The sequence below is a fragment of the Trachemys scripta genome, chromosome 12 (genome assembly GCF_013100865.1).
Source record: "Trachemys scripta elegans isolate TJP31775 chromosome 12, CAS_Tse_1.0, whole genome shotgun sequence".
NCBI lineage: Eukaryota > Metazoa > Chordata > Testudines > Emydidae > Trachemys > Trachemys scripta.
Genome location: NC_048309.1, coordinates 44,198,140 through 44,225,551, shown reverse-complemented (window position 1 = coordinate 44,225,551; position 27,412 = coordinate 44,198,140). Strand labels below are relative to the sequence as shown.

At 42.0% G+C, this 27,412-nt stretch overlaps 2 protein-coding genes and 1 pseudogene across 2 annotated transcripts; 1 reads left to right on the top strand and 2 right to left on the bottom strand.

Moving 5' to 3' along the window:
* Nucleotides 1-3,209: 3,209 nt before the first annotated feature.
* LOC117885560 (olfactory receptor 14A16-like) lies at nucleotides 3,210-4,157 on the top strand. Its single transcript, XM_034786826.1, has one exon. It carries the CDS (start codon nucleotides 3,210-3,212, stop codon nucleotides 4,155-4,157), a length of 948 nt encoding a protein of 315 aa, XP_034642717.1.
* A 4,432-nt stretch (nucleotides 4,158-8,589) lies between these two features.
* Nucleotides 8,590-9,537, bottom strand: LOC117885559 (olfactory receptor 10A3-like). The gene has a single exon (XM_034786825.1). It carries the CDS (start codon nucleotides 9,535-9,537, stop codon nucleotides 8,590-8,592), a length of 948 nt encoding a protein of 315 aa, XP_034642716.1.
* A 13,073-nt stretch (nucleotides 9,538-22,610) lies between these two features.
* On the bottom strand, nucleotides 22,611-23,628 carry LOC117885558 (annotated as a pseudogene).
* Nucleotides 23,629-27,412: the final 3,784 nt, after the last annotated feature.

Genomic DNA, 27,412 nt, shown 5'->3' with positions numbered 1-27,412 from the left:
GGGTTGTTTCTCCTTACCTCCCTTGCCTGCTTATGATGAAAATGGCTAAGTAGACTGTGACCCTTGCCTCTAGAGAGAGAAGGGCTATGTGGAGGGTCACAGTGAGCCTCTGAGGCTAGCAAAATCCATCAGGAAACGCAGGACCCACAGAGTCAAGGACAGAACTTTGTCACAGCACACATACAAAATGGGAAATGACTGCCTAGGAAGGAGTACTGCGGAAAGGGAATGGGGGTCATGGTGGACCACAAGCTAAATATGAGTCAACAGTGTAACACTGTTTCAAAAAAAGCGAACATCATTCTGGGATGTATTAGTGGGAGTGTTATAAGCAAGATATGAGAAGTAATTCTTCCACTCTACTCTGAGCTTATTAGTTCTGGGCACCACAGTTCAGGAAAGATATGGACAAATTGGAGAAAGTCCAGAGAAGAGCAAAAAAAATGATTAAAGGTCTAGTAAACATGACCTATGAGGGAAGATTTAAAAAAATGGGTTTGTTTAGTCTGGAAACTGAAAGGGGACATGATAACAGTCTTCAACTACATAAAAAGTTGTTACAAGAAGGAGAGTGAAAAAGTGTTCTTCTACAACCTCTAAGGATAGGACAAGATGCAAAGGACTTAAATTGCAGCAAGGTAGGCTTAGGTTGGACTTTAGGAAAAACTTCCTAATTGTCAAGGTGGTTAAGCACTGGAATAAATTGCCTGGGGAGGTTGTGGAATCTCCATCATTGGAGATTTTTAAGAGCAGGTTAGACAAACACCTGTCAGGGATGGTCTCAATAATACTTAGTCCTGCCATGAGTGCAGGGACTGGACTAGAAGACTTCTCAAGGTTCCTTCCAGTCCTATGATTCTATGACAGAATAAGCTTTCCTCGCAGTTAAGTCCCTCCAACCTATAAAAACTCTGTTCCTCCCCACTTCTGCCTTCATTTATCATTATTTTTCTGTTTGATGCCTAGCACTGGGTGTTGTGTTCCAGGTGCCCCATGGAATTAGATAGAATGGGACTCATACCACCACCACCTTTTTCTTATGTTCATTCCACTAAAAACAGCATTGGCTTTTTTGGACACCAGGAGTATGTCTATACAGCTAAAGAAGAAAAAAATATCCCACAGCAGCAAGCTTCAAAGATTCAGTCAATTGATTCGGGCTCATGGGTCTCAGGCTATGGGGCTAAAAATAGCAAAGCAGACATTCCAGTTCAGGCTGGAGCCGCGCTCTGAGAACCTTTCACTTCACTGGGTTTTAGAATTGGTCCTCCAGGCCATCCGGGAATGTCTACACTGCTCTTTTTAGCCAGTGGTACGAGCCCAAGTCAGTTGACGTAGGCTCTGAGACTCGCAGCTAATGGGTGCTCTTTGGCAGTATAGACAAACACCAAATAACATTGTAAATACATGTGCATTGACTGTGCAGTTTTACCAGAGAATAACAAGTGCATTGTCTTTTTCTTGGCAGAGGGAAGAAGGTTTCTTATTTTCTGGGCATGTCATTTTCAAGCACAGGATAAGGAGCTCCTATCCTGGTGGTTTATGGACTAGGAAGTGAGTTTGGATGTGATACGTATTGGAGAAATAAAGAAAGAAAGCATTAAACATTTCATGAAATACATTTCAAAGGGACACAGGGAGTTAAACACCTTGAAGTCAATGGGAGTTAGGTCCCTAGCTCCCTTAGGCAACTTTGAAAACCCCAGTTGAAGTTGTTAAGGATGTGTGCAGGTGAAGATGGATGGATAGGGGGCTGATGAATGGGAGGGGAAGGATAGAAAAGTTATCCTCATTTGACAGATTCAGTAAATCAGTAAATTCTTCCTCAGGATTAAGGCTAAAATGTTCAAAGATGCCTAAAGGATTTGCACATCCAGCTTCCACTCATTTAATGGGAATTGGGCATCAAGGTTCCTTAGGCAGCTTTAAAATATCTCAGCCTATGTGTCCAGGTGCTGAGCAGGGAACAGAATGAGAGATTGTTCTATTCGCATTTGACTGCTTTCTTCAGGGCACATGCAAGTCTATTTTTGCCTGGCTGACAGAACAATTCCAGTTTTCATTTACAGTAAATGTTAAAGCACAAATTTCTTAGGAGATCCAATGCAACAGAAATTGCATCTAAAAGAGGCAATTCTCATTCCAATTCTCTTTCATGGGTGTCATTGATGGCACAATCACAGGACAGTATTCCTTTCCAGATCTCACTGAAGGAAGAATTTGAAAGAAATGTGGTTCCACATGTACTGTATATAAAAATTATGATTCCTTTTTTTTCCATGTCCTCTGTATTGAATTATAAGCAGGCTTGGAAGAATTAGAGATTTCCTGGTAAATATCAGTAAATATTAATTTTACCATACACACACAAACCAATAAAACATATTTCCATTGATAATAATCAAAAGATAGAGCTAGGCAAAATAAGAAAAATGCTACTTGAGAACTTAGTAGAGTTTTAATTAAAGGCTATTTAATTTGTATATTTTGATATGATGTTAACAATTTGTATTTTAATGGTTACAAACCTTAAATTTTTTGAATCTCAATGTCATTAAAAAAGCATTGTCTGTCCCCCCCATTGTATGATACCCTCCCAATAATTTCCCGCAACTGTGAAAATTTCAATAAATAAAATGGAAGGGAAAAATCCTTAAAACTCATAAATGTTTGCAACTGTGAAAATATAAATTGGTAATACTAATGTTTAAAAATTAACATTGATATTGTCTGGTGAAGTTACACAAATAAATATTGAATTCTGCCAACTCTAATTATAAGGATTCTACTTGCCATAAGTGAGGGTGTAATTTGAAAACAGCCAAAGAAATTCTCCACTGCTGTAAGCTGACACAGTTTTATAGAAGGTAAAAATTTACAGTAGCAGAGCATTTGACACAATGGGTTTCTCTAGGTGTAAATGAGGCTGAATCATTTTGAAGAGCAAAAAGTTTGGGAAAATTGCAAGCCGCTCTAGGAGATATCATGAACATTAAATACACAAAGTATCTGAATAAAAGTTTCATTGAGAATAATTTGTCGCCAGTACTTTCTCCTAAGATCTGTCTGAACTTAGAGAAGAAGGAAACCCTTCTCATTAGTTCTAGGAACCAGACTTATTTTCTACAGAAGAATAAGTACATATATTGTCCTCTTTTCTGCCCTCACCATGGCTTTTTACCCTTGCATTTCTCTCCACACAGCAGGAAATGACCAACCAAAGCACTGTGACTGAGTTCTTTCTCCGGGGATTCTCTGATGTTCGGGAGCTGCAGATTTTACACTTCTTGGTGTTTCTAGTGATTTACCTGGCAGCCCTGATGGGCAATCTTCTCATCATCACAGCCATAGCCCTCGACCACCACCTTCACACCCCCATGTACTTCTTCTTGGGCAACTTGTCCTTCCTAGATGTCTGCTACATCTCTGTCACCGTCCCCAAGTCCATGGTGAACTCCTTAAACAACACCAGGCTGATCTCTTTCTCTGGCTGTGCTGCCCAACTCTATTTTGGCATCACCTTTGCCTTTGCAGAGGTGACCCTTCTCACAGCAATGGCGTACGACCGCTATGTTGCTATCTGCCATCCTTTGCGTTACAGGGTCATCATGACCAGAGGGGCATGTGCACAGATGGCAGCTGGTTCCTGGATCAGCAGCTGTATCTATTCATTGTGCCACACTGCTAATACCTTCCTATTACCTTTCTGTCAGTCCAATGTTGTTGATCAGTTCTTCTGTGATATCCCACAGCTACTGAAACTCTCTTGTGCTGATACAAGCGCTAATGAAATTGTGGTTATTGTATTAAGTGCTTTGGTGGGTTTATTTTTCTTCATTTCAATATTTGTGTCCTACATTCACATCTTTTCTGCTGTGCTGAGAATCCCCTCTGCACAGGGCAGGTATAAAGCCTTCTCCACTTGTCTGCCACACCTAGTTGTGTTTTCATTGTTTATCAGCACTGGAATATATACGTATCTAAGGCCAGGATCAGCATCTTCCCCATATCAGGGCATGTTAGCTGCTGTGTTGTATACTGTGGTTTCTCCAATAATAAATCCACTCATTTACAGCCTGAGAAACCAGGAGATAAAAGAAGCTCTGGGCAAAATTTTAAGCAAAACATTTTTCACCAAGAGCCTTTTTATTTCTTAATAGAGGTTAATATTCCCTCCCCACTCCAGGGGCTCATATTCCTAATTGAACAGCAGAGATGTTCACTAATGCACAACAGGATGGCACTAAGGTACTGTGATGACGGGTGCATTATGAAAACTCATGTAAACAGAACATAGTTCTGGGAGGCTTCACTAAAGTCCAAATCAATTATGTGTTTCTAAGTGGTCTTTAAACATTGTGCATGGAAGAGATATGGTATTGGCTGCTGATCACCTATTACGTGATGCTAAGATTAAAGGCACAAGCTATCTAAAGGAAAGAATGAACTATTCATGGTTGATCTTGTTCTGAATCTGAGATAATTATGAACTTGTAACCAAAGGGAAAAACCAGCTGTGGGTTTTGAAGGTTTTGACACCTACCAGAGCCCGAGATTGGAGTTGGGGTGATCTCTAGTAAACTTTTTAGCATGTGTTTAAATTCTTTCATTGTTTTCCATAAGTTTTCCCTGTAATGCTTTCACCTTAAGAATAAATGTGCTTGCTTAGAAGGACCTGTGTGGTAACTTATCACTACAGGCTATTACACTATACACTACCTTAGAAGAGAAAGCAAAGTGCAGATGTTGGCCTGTTTAAGCTTTCTAGGAATATGACAGTGTAGACAAGGGGCTGTGTACCCTGGAAAAAACCCAGTAAGGAGGGAGAGAGATGCATGTCTCTGGTCTAAAGAGTTGATGCCTGAGGATACAAGGGACCATGGAGAGGGAATACAGAGTCAGTTACACTGAACTGTGACATTTATCTACCCTGTTAAAAATGGGTGGAAACAGGATGCTTGACAAGCATCGGAGAGGAACCCAGTGATTTATTTCCTGGACAAGTTTATTCCCTAGATGACCCTTTTGCCATGACCCTCCAGAATTTCACATTTCAACTATTCAGAAAATAAACATTCTGCTAGCAGGCCACCATGCATCAGGTGTCCTGTTTAATTTTTCTCCCTAGTACTTATGGGGAGGTGATTTCATGTACCCTTCTTAGCTCAAAACCTTTGAGTGTAAACATGCAATCTGATCCGCCCACTCCAAGCTCCCATCCAGTTTTTAGGGTGGGTGTGTGGTGTCCCAGAGTCCCTCAAAGGGATGGCTACCCCATCAATGGGTTGAACTTCTCCCCACCCTGGAAATATTACACAAAGCAATTTTTTGGACCAAACGCAGAAATAATGCAGAGATGCCTCCTTGTGAAGTAACTCTCAACCATGCACTGCTTTTATGGGCCATGTTCTCAAATTGCTTAAATCTCCATAATTCCATTTTAGAACGCTTGCTTTACTGACTTCAATGGAACTATACTGGAAATCTGTTTTCGGGCATTTGCAAACCCACACAGAGGAGGAGGTGCTGGGGCCCCTTTTAATCCAGTAGCCTAATACTTAGAACATACCTCTAAAATGTGGGTGTTGCACTGCCTGGATTGGTTCATGAATGTAGGTGCCCACCTCAGGGCACACTGTCAAAAACAGGGCAGACACCCCAAACTGTTGGTGTCTTCTGTCATTAGTTTTCACCAACCCAGAAACAAATATGAACTCCTGGATCACTATAACGGTTTTAACTTGGAGTTACAGACATTGCCCTTAGACTCTCCAGTCTATCTTGCCACCCAAGCAAGCTAGACTTCATGATAAATGATCACTTACACCAAAAATCACAAAATATTCAGGTAGCTTCCAGTCCCAAGAGGCCAGTCACTTACCCCAGATCATTTGCTACTCTAGCTCTTACACCAAACAAACAAACAAAAAAAGCCTGTAGCCAATCCTGTAATAAACTATCTAAAGGTTTATTAACTAGGTAAAAGAAATAAGAGAGTTATTTACAGGTTAAAGCAAGCAAACATGTACACACAAATGAGTTACCATCTATGATTCCTAAAGATGACAGAGATGTAGTAATCTGGCAATTCAAAATGTCTTTCAGGGCAGATCCAGGAGTAATCCCTGGGGATAGCTGCCTTAGTTTAATATCTCTGGCTCTCAAACAGCAAAGAGATGACAAAATTTTGTGACCCTGCTTTATCTTTTACATTTGGCCTTCCAGTCCACCAGAGGAGCTCCCTGGCATGTAGCATTTCCAAGGTATGGTAGAGCCGTTCACTGGTCCTTGGTATTGCAATGTTCCTTAATGGTCCATTTAATCTTGATAGGCCTCCTGAATGGGCAGGGGGAGATGATTCACGTGCCTGGGTTCACAAATTCAGAGCAAACTTTTACATAGTTAAAAAGCAAAATGTATGTATTTCCTAATAGAATGGGATACAGACATTACAAGTGAGATTAATGCATGCAGCAATTTACACACATTGCATAGAGACTGAACACTAAATTCATTCTTATACAACTAATAACTATTTTGAACAAAACTGACATACAGGTGAACTGGTTTGGTTTCCAGCTCTGAGTTTGTCAGTTCTTAGCTTAGACTATGGCCTTGCTCAGAAGTGGCACTTGGTTTGCCAGCCTCACAGTGGGAGACCCTTGTCTAATCTGTTATGAAGCAATGCCATGCACCTACATTTCCTAGAGTGGTGTCCTAATCCATGGACTACAGTATTTGAAGGTGGCTTTCAATCTTCCCTGTTGGAGCTGTTCCACTTTGTAGGCTAATTATATTTTCATTGGCATGGAGACTAGAACCAAAGGCTCCATCTTTCTAGCTGACTGTCCAAACAATCAGTGCAACCTGTCATTCTTACCCTGGTCTGATGAATATGTCATCAGTTCTACAAGGTGGAATAACTCTAGAGAGATTCAGAGGACTCTGTGTCTGCATACCTCTATCCCTTCAAGCTTACCCTCTGTGTGGAAGACCTAGGTTTCAGTCTGCACTCTGCCTGATTTTAGAGATGTGGTTTGAACGTCGACCTCCCACATCCCAGCTGAATTCTCTAACTACCGGTCTATAGGGTATTCTCAGGTGGAGCTCTACCATGCTGAAGTTGTTCCACTTTGCATTAAATATTTAAATAACTATTGGGCCAGAGAGAAAGAAGGAATGACTCAAGGCGCAGATGACACACACATGGGTTCTCACACATTTGACCACATAGTTACATACACACACATACATAACTGACTTACCTAAATACCAAAGAGACTGGAACCAGACAGATAGCTAGAGAATCAGCGAGGGCTGAGGAAAATAGACTAACAAATATTTTAAGTTAACATTCAAGGCTGATGAGATTTAGGCACCTATGTCATTTTTACACATGGGACTTAGACTCCTAAATTAAATAGACACTCTTGAACATTTTACTCTCATTGTTTAGAAAAGAGCACTTTGTGGTTTCTGCAATGAGCTACATCTAATCTGAATTACTGACCAAGAAAAAAGGAGAGAGAGAGGGAGAGAGAAACAGCATGATCTCTCTCTCTCTCTCTCCATCATTTGCATATACTTGTTTGTACACATATTTCCCTATACAACTCCTCATATCAATGACTGAATTTATCCACAGTAAACAAGGGTAAATGTCATGAAAGTCTCTGGGCCTAACATAGCATTCATATATATATGGGTTTGTAAATTTGATATTGGATAAAAATTAGAAAACAGGTTCTGAGAAATTTTGGTCCCATTTACACCAGTGAAATTTTAGTGTCAGTTTTTGAGAGGCATACAATTAAAAACAAATACATAAATCATTACAATAAGTGAACAACAATAAGAGAAATATCCTAGATGGACAGACAGACAGAACTTAAATGCAGGAGACTGTAATTATTAGTACCACATCTCTTTCTACTGATTGCATCCACCACCACTTCATTTTCTTCTTCTGCATGTTTTTTCTCTTCCAATTTTAGAGTGAATAAGTTTGATTAGAGTTTCAAAAAATTTGATCAAAGTGGGTCAGATTTTTTCCCTTGGAAAATTTCAAATTTTTTATCCAAAAAAAAATATATATATATTGTTTTTCAGCAAATGAGAAACAAAACAAAAAAAATGACCAAAACCAACTAACCAACCAACCAAAGAAATATTTGGGGAGGATTTGAATTCCTGGTTAAAAAATGGAAAATTTCCAAGGAAAGCAGACTCTTTACGTGAAAATTTCTTTTTGTAAAAAAACATTTTTGAGATAATTTTGTTGATCGGCGCTAAAAGAAACACCAGACAAACTGAGGCAAAAAGCAGGAGTAGAATGGTGCTGAGCTCTTTGAGGGAACTCCTGGGAGTCCTATTCTGAGCCCAAACCAGCAGAAAGCATCCCAGAAGGAGAAGTGATGGACAATAGAAGCAAGTCTCTAGCTCATTTGTGTACCACAGTCTTAATTACGAGGAACCAGTTTGCAAGAATCTTTTTGAATGGCAAAGTCAGATGCTGATCCAGATTGTGATCCCAATTCTGGGGTCACATTCAGATCCACAAGTTTCAATCCAGAGTCATTCATCTCAAAATCATGGCTGTCCCCAGGAAGATAATATCCTGCCAAAGGTTCTCCTTAGAGCTCCTTTCATTTCATTGTTCCTCAGGCTGTAGACAACTGGGTTTAACAACGGTGTGAGGATGGTGTAGCAGAGGGACAAGAATTTGCTGGTACTGGGTGAACTACTGGACTTGGGCTGGAAGTAGGTGAGACCAGTTGTGCTGAAGAGCAAGACCACCACAGTAAGATGTGAGGAGCAAGTAGAGAAGGTTTTACGCCGTCCCTCAGCAGATGGCATCTTCAGGATTGTGGCCAAGATGCAGACGTAGGACCAAAGTATCAGTGCAAATGGGATCACGACAAATAATACAGTTGAGGTAAGGGCTTCAATTTCAATCATGTAGGTGTTTCCGCAGACCAGCTCTAGTACAGGTGGAGCATCGCAGAAGAAATGGTCAATCTCATTAGACGGGCAGAAGGGGAGATTAAATACCCACGTGACATGCATTAGTGTCACAAGGCTGCTGCTTAGCCATGCAATGCCCACAAGCTGCATGCAAACACCTTTGTTCATAATGGCAGTATACGACAGGGGGCGGCATATGGCCACATATCGGTCATATGCCATTAGGGCCAGCAGGCAGCACTCTGTGCCCCCTAGGGAGATGAGGAAATACATCTGTGCAGCACAGCTGGAAAATGAGATAGTTTTCTCCCCAGTGAGGAGGTTGATCAGCATTTCGGGGATGGTAACTGAGGTGTAGCAGATCTCCAGGAAGGACAAGTTCCGGAGAAAAAAATACATGGGGATGTGAAGGGCTGGGTCAGCCAATGTTATAAGAACGATGAGAGCATTCCCTAGCAGGATGATCATGTACATAACTAGGACCAACACAAAGAGTAAAACTGGAAGGTTAGAGAGACCAGAAAATCCCAAAAGGATGAACTCAATTGTAGTGGATTGGTTTCTTCCTTTCATGTCATCAGGATGTTTCACCTCCTAAGGAAGTGAAGAGACACTTAGACACCATGGTGGTGGGAAACCTTATAAAATAGACAGTTATGAAGCACCATGACCCTGGATAGATTATTGGCTGCAGGAATTAGATCTGAGACCTCTGGAACTTAACATATGAACCTCTACTGTCTATGCTAAAAAAGCCATCTCTGTTAGCCAACGCCCATCAACCTCTATGTGGTCCAGTCACCAGCAGAGGGGGACACAGCTCCATACTCAGTGTGCATGGGTTACAGATAGATGAGCTAATACCGGGATAGATGGATACTTAGATTACTGAAGGGAGGAAAAGTACTTTCTTCAGTCTGAATATAGATGGCCTCATTTATTTCAAGTATATGGGCCTAATTCTTCTGTCATTTACACCTCATGTCAATAAAGAATAACTCTGTTAAAGTCCATGGTGCTAATTCTGATCTCTTCAGGAGTAACTTCATCCAAATTACCAGAGTGGCCCTTGTATAAACTCAGTTGAGGGGGCAGCAAACTCAGGACTTGGGCATAAGGTGACACAAAAAAAAGGTTTAGAAGGAAAAAATCAGTGCAATTTGCACCAATTGGTCATGCCTTTGTGGCAAAATGACAGTAACTCACATGCAAGAGGAGGTGTTGGAGAAAAACAGCGGAAAGGAAGGAGTAAAAATCCCCTTCTGCCTACTTGGCAGGTATATCACTCTCAAATCTGCCTTCAGTTACACCCGTGTATATCCAGAATCACTATTGATCCAAGTTCAGAGGAGTGATTCTACATTGTTAGTAGTGTAAATTAGAGCTTGGTGAAATTTTTCAGACAAATAGTTTATTCGCTGAAAACCACAGACTGAAGTTCATGCAGAGTTCTCCAAATAGTTTTCATGGAACCAGAACAGTGGAAAAATTTCAGAAATGTCAAATAGAAATGTTTAATTTTGTTTTGATCTAGAACTTTGTGTTTCATTTTTCAGGGCAAAGTAAAGTAAAGAATTCACAAAATACCAAGGGGAGGTGATGGTGGTTACTTCTTTATAAACTTTACCCCAGTGGTTAAGGGACTTATGCGCAATGTGCGAGACCCACATTTAATTCCCCAGTGTGCGTGAAGTGAAGAAGGGATTTGAAGTTGGGATACTGGAGGAGAGCCCTAACCACTGGGCTATGGGGGAGCTCTCTCTCTCAAACTCTCCTCTTGAATCTATTCTGTTTTGTGTAATCCATTGCAGCAAAGGGAGTGTGATCCTTGGTCTCCCCTCACCCAAGTAACCACTAGGCTACAGCGTCATTTTCATTCTCTGTCTCAATTGGCCTTGCAGGGTGCTATGTAGTTTGTGCATAGGGCAGTGTGCTCCCATCCCCTTTTAAGAATGGGAGAAGCACCAGATATCATCCCAGGACAGGGAAGGGTCGGAGACCCAAGACATGAGGCTCTCAGAAAAGGCACGAGATGCAGCTAGCACTGTAACCGTGAAACTCACACACATTAGTTAGTGTATGCAGTGTTGTGGTAGCTGTGTTGGTCCCAGGATATTTGAGAGAAAAGGTGGGTGAGGTTCAACAGAAGATGATTCACCTATGTTGTCTCTCAAACATTAATTAGTTCATTCAACCACCCTGTAGCACGGGGGAAGGGGGAACATGTTTTCCTCTGTTTCCCACTCCATTTTAAATCAAGACTGGAAGTTTTTATAAAATCTCTGTTCTATGAATTATTTTGGGAAAGTTCTCTGGCCTGTGTTCTGCAGGAGGTCAGATTAGATGATCACAATGGTTCCTTCTGGCCTTGGCATCTATGAATCTATGAACTGAGACATGAAGAGATTTATCCAGGTATGTAAAGTTATTCCAATGTCTTACTGGCTTTTATTTTTAAAGGGACAACACATGGCTTTCAGTTACCTAAACTCCTTTGACAATCCCAGCTTGGATGGATGCATACGTTATGTGACGAAGAGTAACACTGAAAATAGTCTAATGCCATTCTATCTACTAACAAGATACCTCCAAATGGAATGTTGTGTTCTGATTCTGCTATCCCCATCTCAAAAGAGGATACAATAGAAATAGAGGGAGTTCAGATCTGGACAATAACAAGGATTACAAGAATGGAACAATTTAAAATAATACACATTGGAAAACATAATCCCAACTATACATATAAAATGATGGGGTCTAAATTTGCTGTTACCACTCAAGAAAGAGAGCTTGGAGACATTGTGGATAGTTCTCTGAAAACATCCATTCAATGTGCAGTGGCAGTCAACAAAGTGAACAGATTGTTGGGAATCATTAAGAAAGGGATAGATAATAAGATAGAAAATATCATATTGCCTCTATATAAAACCATGCTATGCCCCCATCTTGAATACTGCATGCAGATCTCGTCACCCCATCTCAAATATATATTTATATATATATATATATATACATACTGAAATTGGAAAAGGTCTATAAAATCATGACTAGTGTGGAGAAAGTAAATAAGGAAGTGTTATTTGCTCTTTCACATAACACAAGAACAAGAGGTCACCAAATGAAATTAATAGGCAGCAGGTTTAAAACAAACAAAAGAAAGTATTTCTTCACACAACACACAGTCAACCTGTGAAACTCTTTGCCACAGAATGTTCTTAAGGCCAAAACTATAACAGGGTTCAAAAAAGAACTTGATAAGAGATGCAAAACCATGCTCTGAAGTGTCCCTAGCCTCTGTTTGCTGGAAGCTGGGAATGGGCGACCGGGGATGGATCACTTGATGATTACCTGTTCTGATCATTCCCTCTGAAGCACCTGGTATTGGTCACTGTGGGAAGACAGGATACTGGGCTAGATGAACCATTCGTCTGATGCAGTATGGCCATTCTTATGTTCTTATGTAACAATGCAAAGATGAGAAGCTTGCCAGAAACAAAAGAGCTGGCTGGAGAAATATTTTCCCTCATGGACAATTTTGATGAAAATGAAAGTGTTTTCTCTTTTCTTCAACATTTTTGAAGTGTTTTGAATTTTCATTGAAAAAAACACAATCTCCAATTTTTGTTTTGATTTGTTTTGTTTTTGGTTGTCAAACATACTTTTAAAAAAATAACACTTTGGAGATTATCTCTTTTTCAATGAAAATATGTTTATTTTATTTTATTTTTAGGAAATGGATTATTTTGGTGAAAATTTCCACTAAAAATATAGAATGAAAAATTTACCTGTTTTGAAAGAGACATTTCACCTGTTCTGTCTTGAACAATGATCAGATATATTCCATTTGATTGCTTTCTCACACACACATGTAGTACACAGCTTCCATCCATCCATCCTGCATCCAGCTATGTCTAAGACAGACATCACATATGTACCTGTGCACTGTAATAGCAATCATAACTAAATAAACACTCACTAATGAGCGTGATCCATTGCCATCATTCATTCCTGAAAGAAGCTCTTTCTTTGATGTAGGCTCTCATGTTATTGTTAATTTCAAATGAAAAAGACCCGGGGGATTTTTATTCTTTCTCACTCTCCTCCCACCTTCCACTCCTTCCTGTTTCAGGGATCTCACAAGTATTGTGGCACATGCTACCAAAGGGATCTATTAACATGTTTATGTAGCTGTGAACAAAAGCAATTTTATCCATTACATTGTGATCCCTGAAGAGAGATTCTGTCTATTCGCCTCAGGTGGAAAATGAGATATCTTTTGACCAAGTTTTTTTTTTTTAATGTTTCTTTCAAAGATTCAAGTGGAACCACCAAAAGATTGGATTATTTTCAAAGTTCATGGGCCAAATTTTCTAAAACAGTGGTTTTCAACCTGTGTTCCACAGACTATGTCTAAGGGGGCCACGAAAGGTGACTATGAAAATAAAGTTTCAGATCCCAAAAAAGGAATTCCATTTTTCAGATCAATCAAAAGCATGTGAATACTCCTCCTACAGGACAAATCCTGGAGTGTTGTCATTACCATAGATGCCCACAGTTTAGCACCCTTTCTCATGCAGCATCAAATTCCATTCCGAACATGTGCAACATTTATAGTTGAATTCTGTTCAGTCAGTTTTCAGTCTAAGACTTCTATGGCAGGGGTCTGGATACCACAGCTTGAAATTCCAAAGGATCTGCCCCTGCATTCAAATATTTTCAGGGGTCCACAAATGAAAAAAAGGTTGAAAACCACTGCTCTAAAAACTTCTCGACTCAGCCTCTAGTTTTGTGCAATTTGTGACATGATCTTGCAAATATACAGTGTGCCCTGTCCCCTTCTCTTCCCTTATCTTCTGCTGCCTCCAGTGTCCATTATACAGTATAGCTGCCCCTTCCCCACCCCTCACCCTCTGCTGCTCCTAGTGCACATTATACAATGTAGCCGCCCCTTTTCAGTCCCTCACTCTCTGCTGCACCCTAAGGTCTACTATCCAGTATACATTGTACAACAATCTATTCTTCTTAACAAAGAGAAGGCTAAGGAATGACTTGATTACTGTCTATAAGTATCTACTTGGGAAAAATATTGAATTGTGATCTTTTCAAAATAGCAGAGAATCATAGAATCATAGAAACGTAGGACTGGAAGGGACCTTGACAGATCTTCTAGTCCAATCCCCGTACTCACGGCAGGACTATGTATTATCTAGAGCATCCCTGACAGGTGATTGTCTAACCTGTTTTTTTAAAAACCTCCAATGCTGCAATTTAAGGCCAAAGTCAAATAGGGAAGGCTTTTAAGTAGAGGTGCTTAGGAATTTTTTGTAGGATGGATTTTCTGGCAGAAAATGCAATTTCGACAAAAATGAATTCCATTGGAAAACTTAAAATGGGAATGTTAGGTTTTGGGTCAGTTCGACTCAGATGAGAATATTTTGCTTTTTGGAACTGACCCAAAATGATTTGTTTCAAAGCAGTTCAACAAAACATTAAACCGCATTTCCCTATCCGTGCATTGCCTTCTGGGAATTGTAATTCCAGCTCCCTGGAGGTCTACATCACCAGTAATATAATGTGGAATTCCACCTGCCCACATTCCATGGTGCATCATGGGAGTCATATGTCTCTGGGTGGATTATGAGGGAGGTAGTACATTCTGTACAATGAGCCTGATTCAGATGGGAGAATGGAGTCAGCTTAATGAACCAAAAATAAACATTTTTATTGCTGGAATCTCAAAATGTGTTATGATATGATAGGGGTCTATAAAATCAAGACTAGTGTGGAGAAAGTAAATAAGGAAGTGTTATTTACTCCTTCTCATAACACAAGAACTAGGGGTCACCCCATGAAATTAATAGGCAGCAGGTTTAAAACAAACAAAAGGAAGTGTCACCAAAATATCGGGTCCACCTAGCTGAGAGCCAGTAACAGCCAGACAGGGATAAGGAAGAGTCGCTTTATTCTGCAGAAGAAAGGAGAGCTTTGCACCTTGGTACAAAGACTCTGTCTTACACACATTTTACAGATCCTTTATACACATTCAGAAAAAGGCCCTTGCCGTGTTAACACTTGATTGGTGGTTGTCAGACCCTTGCTTTTGTTATCTGGTCAGTGAAAACTGGCTTGGAGCTAGTTCCCTCTGCCTCAAGGCAGAGGAGAGAGACAGACAGTTCAGAAGTTCAGGCTACTGTGTAGTGAGGTATCTGCTTCCCCCTAATGGCCACTGGTTGACATAAAAGGCTGCTAGCTGAGTCCCTGGACTGTGGGGTTGGAGCTCCGGCCATATCCCAGGAGTGACTTGACTGTGAGTCCCCAGGAAGCAGGGTACAGAGCTGGATTTCAAGACTATGAATACAAAATACAGCCCGCACTTTGCTTGGACATCAGTAACTCCTCACCTGCTGATTTTACTTCTCAGGGCAACTCCACAGGCCCCATGGTCTGTGATGGGAAGGCCCTAATGAAGAATAGTTGGAATCACATTATAAGTAGAGGGTGCTCAAATGAGGAAAATTGAGCTCCCTATTGAAAACCCCAGCAGAAACCATCTCTACTGATGACCATTTTGGTCAGGCAGCCATCAGACCTTAAGAATATCATTAAAAATCTGAGTGTAACTATATATGTAATGTGTGTCTAGGTCTCTATAGAATTTCTACATCCTTGGGTAATCATAATTTTAACTGTAACTTTAATAAAACTTGAAAAACAGACTAGGCCTTGTCCTTGTGAAATGTGTATGTAGTCACTACCTTTGGTCTTTATGTATTCCTAAAATTTCTAAATCTGAAGCAATTATCAGAGGTGACTTTCACTCTGTGAGCTTGAAACTTTAGCCAACAGAGCCAAATCCATATACATAGTACAAAATTCACTTTCAATAAAATAAAAAGGCTACAGATGGATGGCTATTGCAGAAGAGTGGATGGAGAGCTAGTTGGATGGATATTGGGGATGGGTAGATAAAAATGGTAGTTGAGCCTGCCATGAGATTTCCCTCCAGTCAGAAATTACTCTTTTATTTTCCCAGACTTCTGTCTCTGCCCTAGCCTTACAGATTCCATTCTATGTTTCTTCCCCATATTCTTTTTTAAATTCATATGGACTTCCTTTGTCTTGGGATATGTTAGGGTTAAGTAAAGACCTGGGAAGCTGCTGATGTGCTGACCTGGCATTAGGGGATAAAGACATAAGCAGGCAGTATTTCTTTGTTTGATAAATAAGTTGCCATACTTTTCCCTTCCTTGTTGCTTCTGTAACCCTTCTGCCCATCTAAGTTGGCAGCAACAAGGGCCGGGTTCTGTATCTAGGGGTTCCTTTTCAATAACCCAACCCTTCCTGCCCCCAGAATGGAAAGCTGCCATCTGGGCAGGGCTCTGAGGGCTTAGCTGTGGGGACCCTGACCCAGCTGGGCCTGATCTCCCCCCACCCCTGCCTGTGTGGTGGTGTGTGCAGGCATAGAGATGGCCAAGGCTTCACCTAGGGGCTGGAAGCATCACACTGAGGTGTCACCGCCACTCCATCTCTACTCCGACACAGGCACCTGAAGGAAAAGGCCAGCGAAGCCATGTCAGCAGATGTCTCAGCCTTAGCCACATGCTCACCAGGTGTGTGCATGGACCAGGAGGGCTCACTGCAAGCTGCATCAGGTCTCAGCTCTGCCCCAGATGTGCACGGCTTCAGACTGAGCCAGTGTCCAGATGTGCCGCATGCCCAGCTGTGGAGGGCACCTGTCCGTATAGGAACCTTCCTCCAGCGCCTTCACCTGGACGTGAAGGGAGAGTGGGGACCGTGTTGCTTTGCAAAACGGCAGACAAGTGAGTCTGTGAGTCCCCCAGTGGTGAATGACTCAGCCACACGCAGGAGACTTCCTGACTTCCTGTTGCAGAGAGGCACTGAGGTGACGTCAAGTTAACCGCATCACAGGCCTCAAATTGGGCCCTTCCTCTTAGTGTCTGACCACTTCCCCCCCCACTCAGCAGGGCTGCAGAGCACTGAGCAGGGTGAGAACAGCCCTGCAATGCCCGCGCCCTCCCCCGAATGCACTCAGGGGATGAGGGGCCCCACATGGTGACTCCACTTTTCCACCCTCCCCCCACCCCCAGCTGATGTGGTGAGGGGTCCAAGTGCTTAGACAGCAGATCCCCCACCCACACTCCTGCGCACATGACCTAAGGATTCCAGCTTTGCATCCCCGCTGCCCAGCTGGACCTGTAACTCACTGCCCAGGCAGATGTCCCCTCCCCAGATGGGCCATGACAATGCTGCTCATACACCTACTCCCCAGGGGTCAGGCTGGTGAGGGGGGGCATAGTGGCCCCAATATGCACAGTCGCCTGGGGTTCAGGGCCCCAGATATGCATGTCTCCTGGACTACAGCACCCCAGATATGCACAGGCCCAGGGCTGCAGGGCCCGAGAAGAGTATAACCCCAGGGGGTTCCAGTCCAGACAAGTGTACAGCCTCCAAGGGTACAGGGCCCCAGATGTGCAAAGCCTCAGTGGTGCAGGAAGCCACATGTACACAGCCTCAAGGGGTGCAGGGCCCCACATGTTCACAGACCTCCAGGGATGAAGGGGACCATATCTGCTCAGTCCCCAGGGTGTGCAGAGGCCCGGAGGTAAAGGACAAGGATCACAACCTTGTCACCGAAATGTCAGGTCCACCTAGCTGAGAGCCAATAATAGCCAGACGGGGATAAGGAGGAGTTGCTTTATTCTGCAGAAGAAAGGAGAGCCTTGCACCTTGGTACAAAGACTCTGTCTTACACACATTTTACAGATCCTTTATACATGTTCAGACAAAGGCCCTTGCCGTGTTAACACTTGATTGGTGGTTGTCAGACCCGTGCTTTTGCTATCTGGTCAGTGAAAACTGGCTTGGGACCAGCTCTAACTACCATAAGGCCTTGAAAGGGAAAACAGTTGAAAAGTTCAGGCTACTGTGTACTTGAAGTGTCTGCTTCCCCCTAACGGCCACTGGTTGACATAAAGGCTGCTCTGTTAAGGGGGGTCACTAGTAACTTTCACAGTCCCCCCTTCAGGCCTGACAAATTCAAAAATTGTCAGGCCCGTTACGCAATTTGCGATCAAGCTGGAGGGACAGATACTGGATTTTCATATGGACAGCAGAGCTTTTGATCATAGCATTACACAGGCATTTGGCACATTGTATCATTATCCAGATAACACACAGAAAGAAAAGAAAGAAAAGAATCCATTTAACAATTTTTGAAAGAGCCCCGTAAACCATGACCCAAGGTCTGGAAGGAGGTCCTCAAAACTAAAGGTGTGATCAAGAGATACAGCACGGAAAACAACAGCAGCATTCTCAATGGCTTGTAAATCCTGCTCAATTAAGCCAGAATGATTAACATAAAAACAACATTTTTCCCCGATGCGAGCACAAGTCCCCCCCCGTCCCCCACAATTTGTTCATATGCTTGGAAGGAGCATTGAGAACATTTGCACTTCCACCCAGAAAGTTTCCAAGTATGTCTCTATGGCCACAGATCAGATGGTACTCCTGATGTGTCTGTAAGGGCAGTGGGCCAAGCCTGATGCTCTAGATCATTCCGAATGGCCATTTAGCTGATCATTCAGGAAATCCTGAATTTCTGAACATGCTAGATCCCATTGGAATGCCTTCCCAGCCTCAGTGATATTCAATACCATCTCTGTTAGCAACTTCTGGGTCATAGAACTAAGGGCGGAGATAACATGTAACTCACCAACTCCAGCCTGTACCTGGGTTAGCTGTGCCCCAATTTCTCATCATGTTTTGGTTCTTAAAAATATTCCAAACTGTTGCTGCACTATTGGCCCCCTCCCAAAGGGATCCGGTCAAGTCTCTCTTCTTTCTAGAAGAAATAACCCAAGCCCTCTTTTGTGCTAATCTAATGGCAGCCCCCTGTGAGCAATTTGGGTATGTAGAGGTGATCTGGAAACTGGATAAAGGTAATGAAAATTTAACATTCCTTAGTGTAGTGTTAATCACAGTCCATTGATATCCTAATACATTTTTCTTTGGTGTAGTACTATACCACATTCCCAAGCATGGGTTCCACAAGTTTCTTCACCAGTTCTTAATGTCTCTTGTAGGCAGGAATCCCTGGACTTTGTGGTTTCAATGAAGCAAGTGCTCCTTCTTCTCTTTTCCTGAAACAGTGTGGTTTAGCATCATACAGGGGAGAGGTTACTAGCACATCACCCTGTAATGGTTTTGCGTCTTCTAAAAAAAATTCAAAGGCACAGTAGGTCTGTCAGTGGAAAAGGGAGAGGTTACTAGCACTTCACCTTGTCTTTTTTTCCTTTTTTCTGCTGTCCAGAAGGCACAGCAGAGCTAGAAGGAGAAATAGGCTTATCAGTCGAAGAGTCCTCCCGAGGTGGAGGGGTCTTTTTACAGTAAGAAGCATTGGTCCAGGTAGGCAGTCCTTGGCACTTCACAGCGGTGTTGGTGGTTAACAGGACTTGGAAAGGGCCTTTCCAGTGGGGAGCCAAAGCAGTCTTTCGTTGGTGGATCTTTACATAGACTCAGTCTCCTTGTTTCCATGACAGGGCTGCTAGGGTCTTTGGGTAGCACTTCTTTTATCTGTGAGAAAAGAAACCTAACACATTTCATTAATGTCTGGCAGTGTTTTGCAGATCTCATAGTTGCTTGGGCACATTCAGGCCCCCCTTTTCTTGGCTGTCAGCCAAGTCTTAGCTGTGAGCAGTGTCCTTGACTGGGGCCAGCATTTTATCTTTGGACTGAGCTTGCTAGCTATTTTTTCCAGTTAACTCGTTCTGTTCTTTTTCCTTCTCCCCTTTTTGGCTTCTTTTAACCTATAAAGAAACTTCCATTCTTCACACATACACCTTTTCCCACCAATGAACACATACACATTGCCATTATACAGTACATTAGTCTTATTACTCAATGTATGCCATGTACACCCTTCCAATAAAATAACTTTATTACAGAGCTTTGGAGCAACAAGCCAGGACGAGCACACCCACTTTTGAGGAGTCCACTTGGTACAACCTCTGGTGTCCAATAGCTTTCCTTCCTCCCCAGCCCTCTGGCTAGAAATCTGAGGTAGCCAGAAGGATCCCATGGGCAATATGGGGAGTGGGTTAACCTTCCATGTCCTTGCTTCCAAAGACTGTTGGTATGCAAATTTTAACAACAATTTTGGCCATAGAACACAAAAATAATTCCTATTGTGCCAGTAAATGCATGGTACATTGAATGCTATTCAGCTGGCATCTTCTGATGATCTGAAAGACAAAAGAACAGAGGTCTACCCCTTCTGGGCAGTCAGTCATTGCTTAAAATATTTCCTTTATATACACATACTCTTGTTGATTTTAGGCAAAACAGAGGAATTACCCCATATTTCCTTGTATTTGTTTCAAAGGCAGCCCAGGTTTCAGTGGCTTCTACCTTAGTAGTTAGAAAATTACATTAATACAGATGCTTTCTGGCTTGCTTCCAGATCCAAAGCTATCCACAGCTTAAAGATTCTTACTTATAAAGGGACACAATCAACTTTCTCAGACTTTTGATTGCCTTTTACTTCTAACTCCTGCTTTCAAACACCCAGTGATCTGAAAGAGACAAACCAACCTATATTGGTAGGTTTGCATTTCTTTTACCTCTGCTACAATATACATTGCACATGTTCTGGGGAAAATGCACATCCTCTCCACAATTCAATTTCCACAACACTAGCCACATCAATTTCTACACAAGGTGTAACTATTTCTTTTTGAACACCGGGTAAAGACCATTTACTTAACATATAATCCAAAGGGCTATCCTTAGAGGGTTTTACCAGAGACCCACCCATCTGTCTGCTGACACTCTAACAGAGAATTACACAGAGCACAGAGAGAATTATGGCCTAATAGGATCCTATTACAGGAATTTCTACTAATACTGACCGCTACAGGGGACGGGACAGAAGGATCCCAATTCGACCTCAGAGCTTCATTGCACGCAATGGCTTCCGCTCTGAGGAATTACGAATGAGAGGCTCAGTTCCGTCCACACACCTAACGCCCAAATGTATAAGACAGAAATTCATTAACCGGTTAACCAAAACCAAACCAAACCAAACCAGAACCAGAACCAGATAGTGTCTCCTTATCCTATTAGGACTCACCTTATCAGAGCACGAACCCCAGGGGTTGTGGTGAAGCAGAGAAAAGGGGTAAAACACCCCGTTGGCACCATTCCCAGTTCACCGCAGCCATCCGGAGTCCAATGTCCGAACTAGGAGAGTCCCGGCGGAGTCGCCAGAAACTGTCACCGAAATATCGGGTTCACCTAGCTGAGAGCCAATAACAGCCAGACAGGGATAAGGAAGAGTTGCTTTATTCTGCAGAAGAAAGGAGAGCCTTGCACCTTGGTACAAAGATTCTGTCTTACACACATTTTACAGATCCTTTATACACATTCAGACAAAGGTCCTTGCTGTGTTAACACTTGATTGGTGGTTGTCAGACCCATGCTTTTGCTATCTGGTCAGTGAAAACCGGCTTAGGACCAGCTCTAACTACCATAAGGCCTTGAAAGGGAAGACAGTTAAAAAGTTCAGGCTACTGTGTACTTGAAGTGTCTGCTTCCCCCTAATGGCCACTGGTTGACATAAAGGCTGCTCTGTTAAGGGGGGTCACTAGTAACTTTCACAGAATTATTTCTTCACACAACGCACAGTCAACCTGTGGAACTATTGCTTGAGGATATTGTGAAGGTAAAGACTGTAACAGAGTTCAAAAAAGAGCTAGATAAGTTAATGGGGATAGGTCCATCAATCTCTAGTAGCCAGGATTCGCAGGGATGGTCTCCTTAGGCTCAGTTTGCCAGAAGCTGTTGTTGATTACCTGTCCTGTTCATTCCCTCTGAGAGTACCTGGCATTGGCTACTGTCAGAAGACAAGATAACGGGCTAGGTGGACCATTGGTCTGACCCAGTATAGCAGTTCTTATCTTCTTAATAAAATGTTTCAATATTTCCAAATCACAATTTTTTCAGAATTTCTATTCTGTGAAAAAATTCGAACTTTTATTTTTTTTTTAATCCTCATTTGGAATGAAAACAAATGTTGAAATGCCAGCTTTTCCTGGGTGACAGGAATTCCAATTATTTTCCAGCTCTGCTTTTAAACCACCTATGCAATTATGAGGTCCCTGCTACAGCAGCCCAAGTCAAACTACCTATAGGAAAGAGGACCACTGGTGTCATAAAATATAATGGTTAGAGCTGGCTCATTATCCAAAAAAAGTTAAATATTTTGAGTTCCTTTTCCCCCTACCAATTTCTATCATCAACATTTCAGAGAAAATATTTGGGAAATTCAGAAAAGGTCAACCACCCAAGGGCACTTTTCTATAGAACTGAGATGTTTTTTAATTAGACCTGGTAAAGCAATGGGAGGTGAGAGAAAAGAAATGTCCATTCATATTGTCTTTTTATTTTTTTGTTTGTTTGTTTTTTCCCTAAAATATTAATAGATTTTAAGGATTCAAGTAATAATAAAATAATATTCTAAAAATGATTTTTTCTTTTGTTAAAATTAAAACATTAAAGGAAAAATGTTTTGGAAAAACAAAACTCAGTAAATTTCACCAGCACTATATTACACAAGGGAAGCATCTCCATTATGGCTGAGATGCTACTTGGGAAATATTTCTCAGAGGCTCATGTGTCTGAAGAAAAATTATCTGATTTTTTTTAAAGATTTTAATTGCTATTTTCCTCAAAGCATCTTTCACCTCCTTGTTCCTGAAGCTGTAGATAATGGGGTTCAAGAGCGCAATCCCCACTGAATAGAAAAGAGAGAACAACTTGTCCACACCCAGACCATAGCTGGACTTGGGGCGTGCATATACGATAAGGGCAGTCCCATAGCACAATGTCACCACGATGAGGTGTGAGGAGCAGGTGGAGAAGGCTCTATGTCTGCCTTCAGTAGACCTGATTTTAAGGATGGTGGACATGATACAGATGTAGGACACCAGACTCAGCAACAATGGCATCATGAGGGTGAAGGCAGCACCCACAATGATCTCAATCTCAATCCAGTAGGTGTCCCAGCACACCAGCTTCAGCAGTGGCTGGATATCACAGAAAAAGTGGTTGATCACATTGGACCCACAAAAAGGAAGTGTGAATACAGAGGTTGTGTGCCCCACAGCCACCAGCGTGCCACAGATCCATGAACCACCTGTCAGCTGGATGCAAACCCTCTTATTCATGATAGCAGTGTAGTGCAATGGGTTGCATATTGCATTATAGCGGTCATACGCCATAGAAGCCAGGAGAAAGCATTCAGTAATGCCAAAGAATAGAAAGAAAAACATCTGTACAGCACAACTGGAAAAGGAAATATTCTTATTCTCTGAGAGGAGGTTGGCCAGCATCTTGGGTAGAGTGACTGAGACGTAACAGAGGTCCAAGAAGGACAAGTTCCTCAGGAAAAAGTACATGGGTGTGCGCAGGGTCGGATCAACATATATGACGACGATGGTGAGGATGTTGCCCAGCACTGTGACAATGTAAATGCATAGAAACACCACAAACAGAATGAGATTCATGTCTCGGTGGTTAGAGAAGCCGAGAATGACAAACTCAGTCACAGAGGTGTTTTTTCTCATTTTCTCCCTCAGCATATTTCATCTTGAGAAGTAAAAAAGAAAACTTGTTAGTATGATGTTTTAAATCAAGTCAAATTGGCTTCTATCTATCTATCATGACTTGTCCCCTATCACTCCACACATACATTCCTCAAACTGATATGAATCAGGAAAGAGACCTATTCTCCTCTCACAAGACTGTCAATCCAGAGAAACTTCACAAATGTTGATAGTTCGTTTTCTCCTCTCAGTCACACCAGCTTTATATTGGTGTATGTTCCTAACCTCAGTGGAAATACAGTTTTATACTAGTGTCAGAGAAACAAAATTTTGACCAATGAAATTATAATTGTATAAAACAGCTTCAGTGGATTTACACTGGTGGAACTAAATGTCAAAAACTGCCTTCAAGTCTCTTGGAGCATGTATGTTAAAATAAAATATGACCCTTTACCAGATTCTCATCTTGTGAGTGACACAATCAGGGAAGTTAGGCCAATATACATCACCAAGAACATAGACTTTCTTATCATAATGTCAATGCATGGCAATTCCAACTAACTACATGGGAACAGACATGGGGGTTATGTTATGCAATGTGCTACAGAGATGGACTGCTTCTCTTCTCCTTTCCATGGGATTGACAACAATCCATTGACTTCAGTGCCCTTAATCCTGATTTCATTCACATTCACTTAGCCCCCTCTTTGTTCATGCCTCCATCTCTGTGCCCCTCTTTATCTACCCATTAACCTTTCCCATTCTAAACCTTTTCTTATCCCTTTCTTTTCCACCAATTCTCCTCTTACTGACACTAAGATAAATCAGGAATAGCTTTACTGGACCCAAGTGAGTTGCACCAATATTATAGTATGGTAAGGAAGATCAGGGTCCGTGTTTCTCTCTGTTGGTATGTCTATATTGCACATGTGTTTGAAGGAGTTTGGAGTACATACACTGTATGAGTCCCCTAGCACAGCAGTGTAGATGGTGAGGCATGGCTTAGACACTTGAGAGCCTTAGGGTATGTACCCTACATGGCTCTCAACATCCCTAAGCAGTGCTTTTAAAAGCATACACTTTTATTTCTAGCAGTGTAGTGTCCTGCAGCCTTCCCACTGCTGGGAGCCTTTCACTGCCACACACTGCAGTGAGGACACAGCCTCCCTTTCCCTGTAGCATATAGATACACATGTAGTTCCTGTACCCTACACACTGCTACCAGTGAAGACAAAGCCTAGATCTAAGACATCTAGATCATATTTGGAAAGGGTGAGTGCCTTAAAAAGGAATCAGCATTACTGAGTTCAGGATTTAATTTTAATTTTATCTTGCTATATATCAGGCCTTCTCTTCAGTGACATAGAGTTGGGTGTCTAATTTCCTTAGGCTCTTTTGAAATTCCCAATCTGATTTGAATCAATATTTTGAGAGTATCCCAAATGTCTGTGTCAATGGTTGTGTAGTGCAGGTTTGGCAGGTTGAAAGCTCATTGGCGCTGCCTGCACTCCCGTCTGGGGGCCAATGTGTTTCATTTCAGTAAGGCCAAATAAGCTCAGCGTTATCATTTTGGCAGGAACAGAATAGAAAGGAATAAAATAGAAAAAAAGCATTTTGATATTGTTATTTAAAAATGCAGACAAAATCAATATGTTTCCATGTAAGATGTTTTGATTCTATCCAACCAGCATTTTCTGAAGAAAAATTGTGTTGGAATATTTTCAAATAGTTTTACAATTAACTGCAGTAGAATTACCCATGGCTTTAAGATAAGTGGGATTGAAATCAGGGTTTTAAAACAGAGCACATTTCAGTTCAAGAAATAATACGGATTTCACAAGACTCATCTAGATTGAGCTCATTTAGAAGAATCCAAGGAAATAAACATAATTCTAGACAAATGAAGAAATTTCTCACCTGGTCTGTATCCCACATTCATCTCCTCCCTGTGATTACCAAAGAAATCAGTCACGCATGGAACTGGAATATTTAACAGCTTCTTTATAAGCCCCAGGGACCTATGTTTTTTTACAGCCCAAATGCCTCATTATATGAAGCCATAACATAATTATAAAGAAAGTACTTTTCCTCCCATTATAATCAGTGCCAAACATCTAATGAATTCAACAGAGTAGAATATGGCATTGAATGTTTTGCATCTTAGGGACAGATGTCCAACTGGCACTTAAGCTCCTAAATCCCATGGGCACATTTTCCAATCCCACCTCTAATGCCTAAGCAAGGATCTCAGGGTTTGATCCAAGTGCAGGATGCTTCCAGCAAAAAGCCATTGAGTACATGCGATTCCCATCCAAGGACAAGGGCAGAATGGTTGCGACACACCACAGTTACAGGCGTGAGCCCATAAAGGTTTCAACAAATGACAACAGCACTAGTCCAAAGGGAAGATTCTTACAAACAATAGTTCTTTGATCTACAGAAGCCTCAATATTTTCCACATGAGTAAGATTGGCAGAAACTGGCCGTAATTAGTCCAGGGTAAAATTTTCAAAACAATCTAAGTGACTTGGAAACTTCAGTATCGTTAACATAAGAATATAAGTATGGCCATATTGGGTCAGACCAAAGGTCCATCTAGCCCAGGATCCTGTCTTCTGACAGTGGCCAATGTTACGTGTCCCAGAGGGAATAAACAGAACAGGCAATCATCAAGTGATCCATACCCTGTCGCCCACTCACAGAGTCTAGCAAAATTTTGGGGGTGACATGTACAGTACTGGCTGTTCATGTGTCTACATGTACATGTGTGGTTGTGCCCACCCTGAAACCCAGTAGCACCTATCTCAGGGTGAGTATGGGGTGAGTAAGCTAGCATGCCTGAGTGGTGTGAATAAGTACATGCCTTAGGCTGTGGAATGGCCCTGTGTCCATGCCAGTGTGAAATGTAGAAGGGGGAAGAAGTACTTACCAGGATTTGAGTCCAATAGTCCTTCACCCCCTTTCCCACAGTGCATTGTGCCCTTTTCTGCCTGACCCTTACCCAATCGGTAATTGTCCCTGTCCCTCCCACCTCGATGTCACTGGCAGTGGGGAGCTGCAGTGGCTCACCAGAACACTTTTCTGCTACATTCTTTTGATCCCTCCAGAAGAACATGGAACCTTCTCCTAGAGCGGCCGCTTGGACCCCGGTCTCTAGGAACCTGCGAGGTGGGAGGATCCCAGAACTCGGGCTCCAGCCCAAGCCTGAAAGTCTACACAGCAATGAAACAGCCTCACAGTCTGAACCCTGCAAACTTGAATCAGCTGGCACAGACCAGCCGTGGTTTTTTCTTTGCTGTGCAGACATGCCCTAGGTACACTTAGCACTGCCAAAGAGTGAATGGTGAAAGAAAATAATCTTGATGAGTCATTCAGACCAACTGAGTGTTCCCCATTCAAAAAAGCTTTGTGAACAAGTGAGAACATAAACACAAAGGGATTTGCAATATGATTGCAATACAACGTGGCTGCCATGCTACACGCCACAAACCCCTACCCTACCCCAATGGAGGCACCCTGCTGTAATTCTCTGTAATGGGTGAATAGTCATAGGAACAAATAGCTAATAACCACCAGCTACAAGGGAACAAAATGCTCACAGAGCTATTAGTGCCAGTGATCCCTCATATGCTTTCTTGTGAAAGTTTCCTTTGGAACAGGCAGAAGAGATTGTGCCAAATACGCACACAAATGTCATCCCTGATTTCTCTTGCCTACTTGCAATCCAGAGCAGTCTGCACATGGCTCGTATCTGGTTGCCTGTAGACAGTTTGTGAACCAGACATGCCCTCTGCCTATACTGCATGGAAGTTCTCCTGTTTACCCTT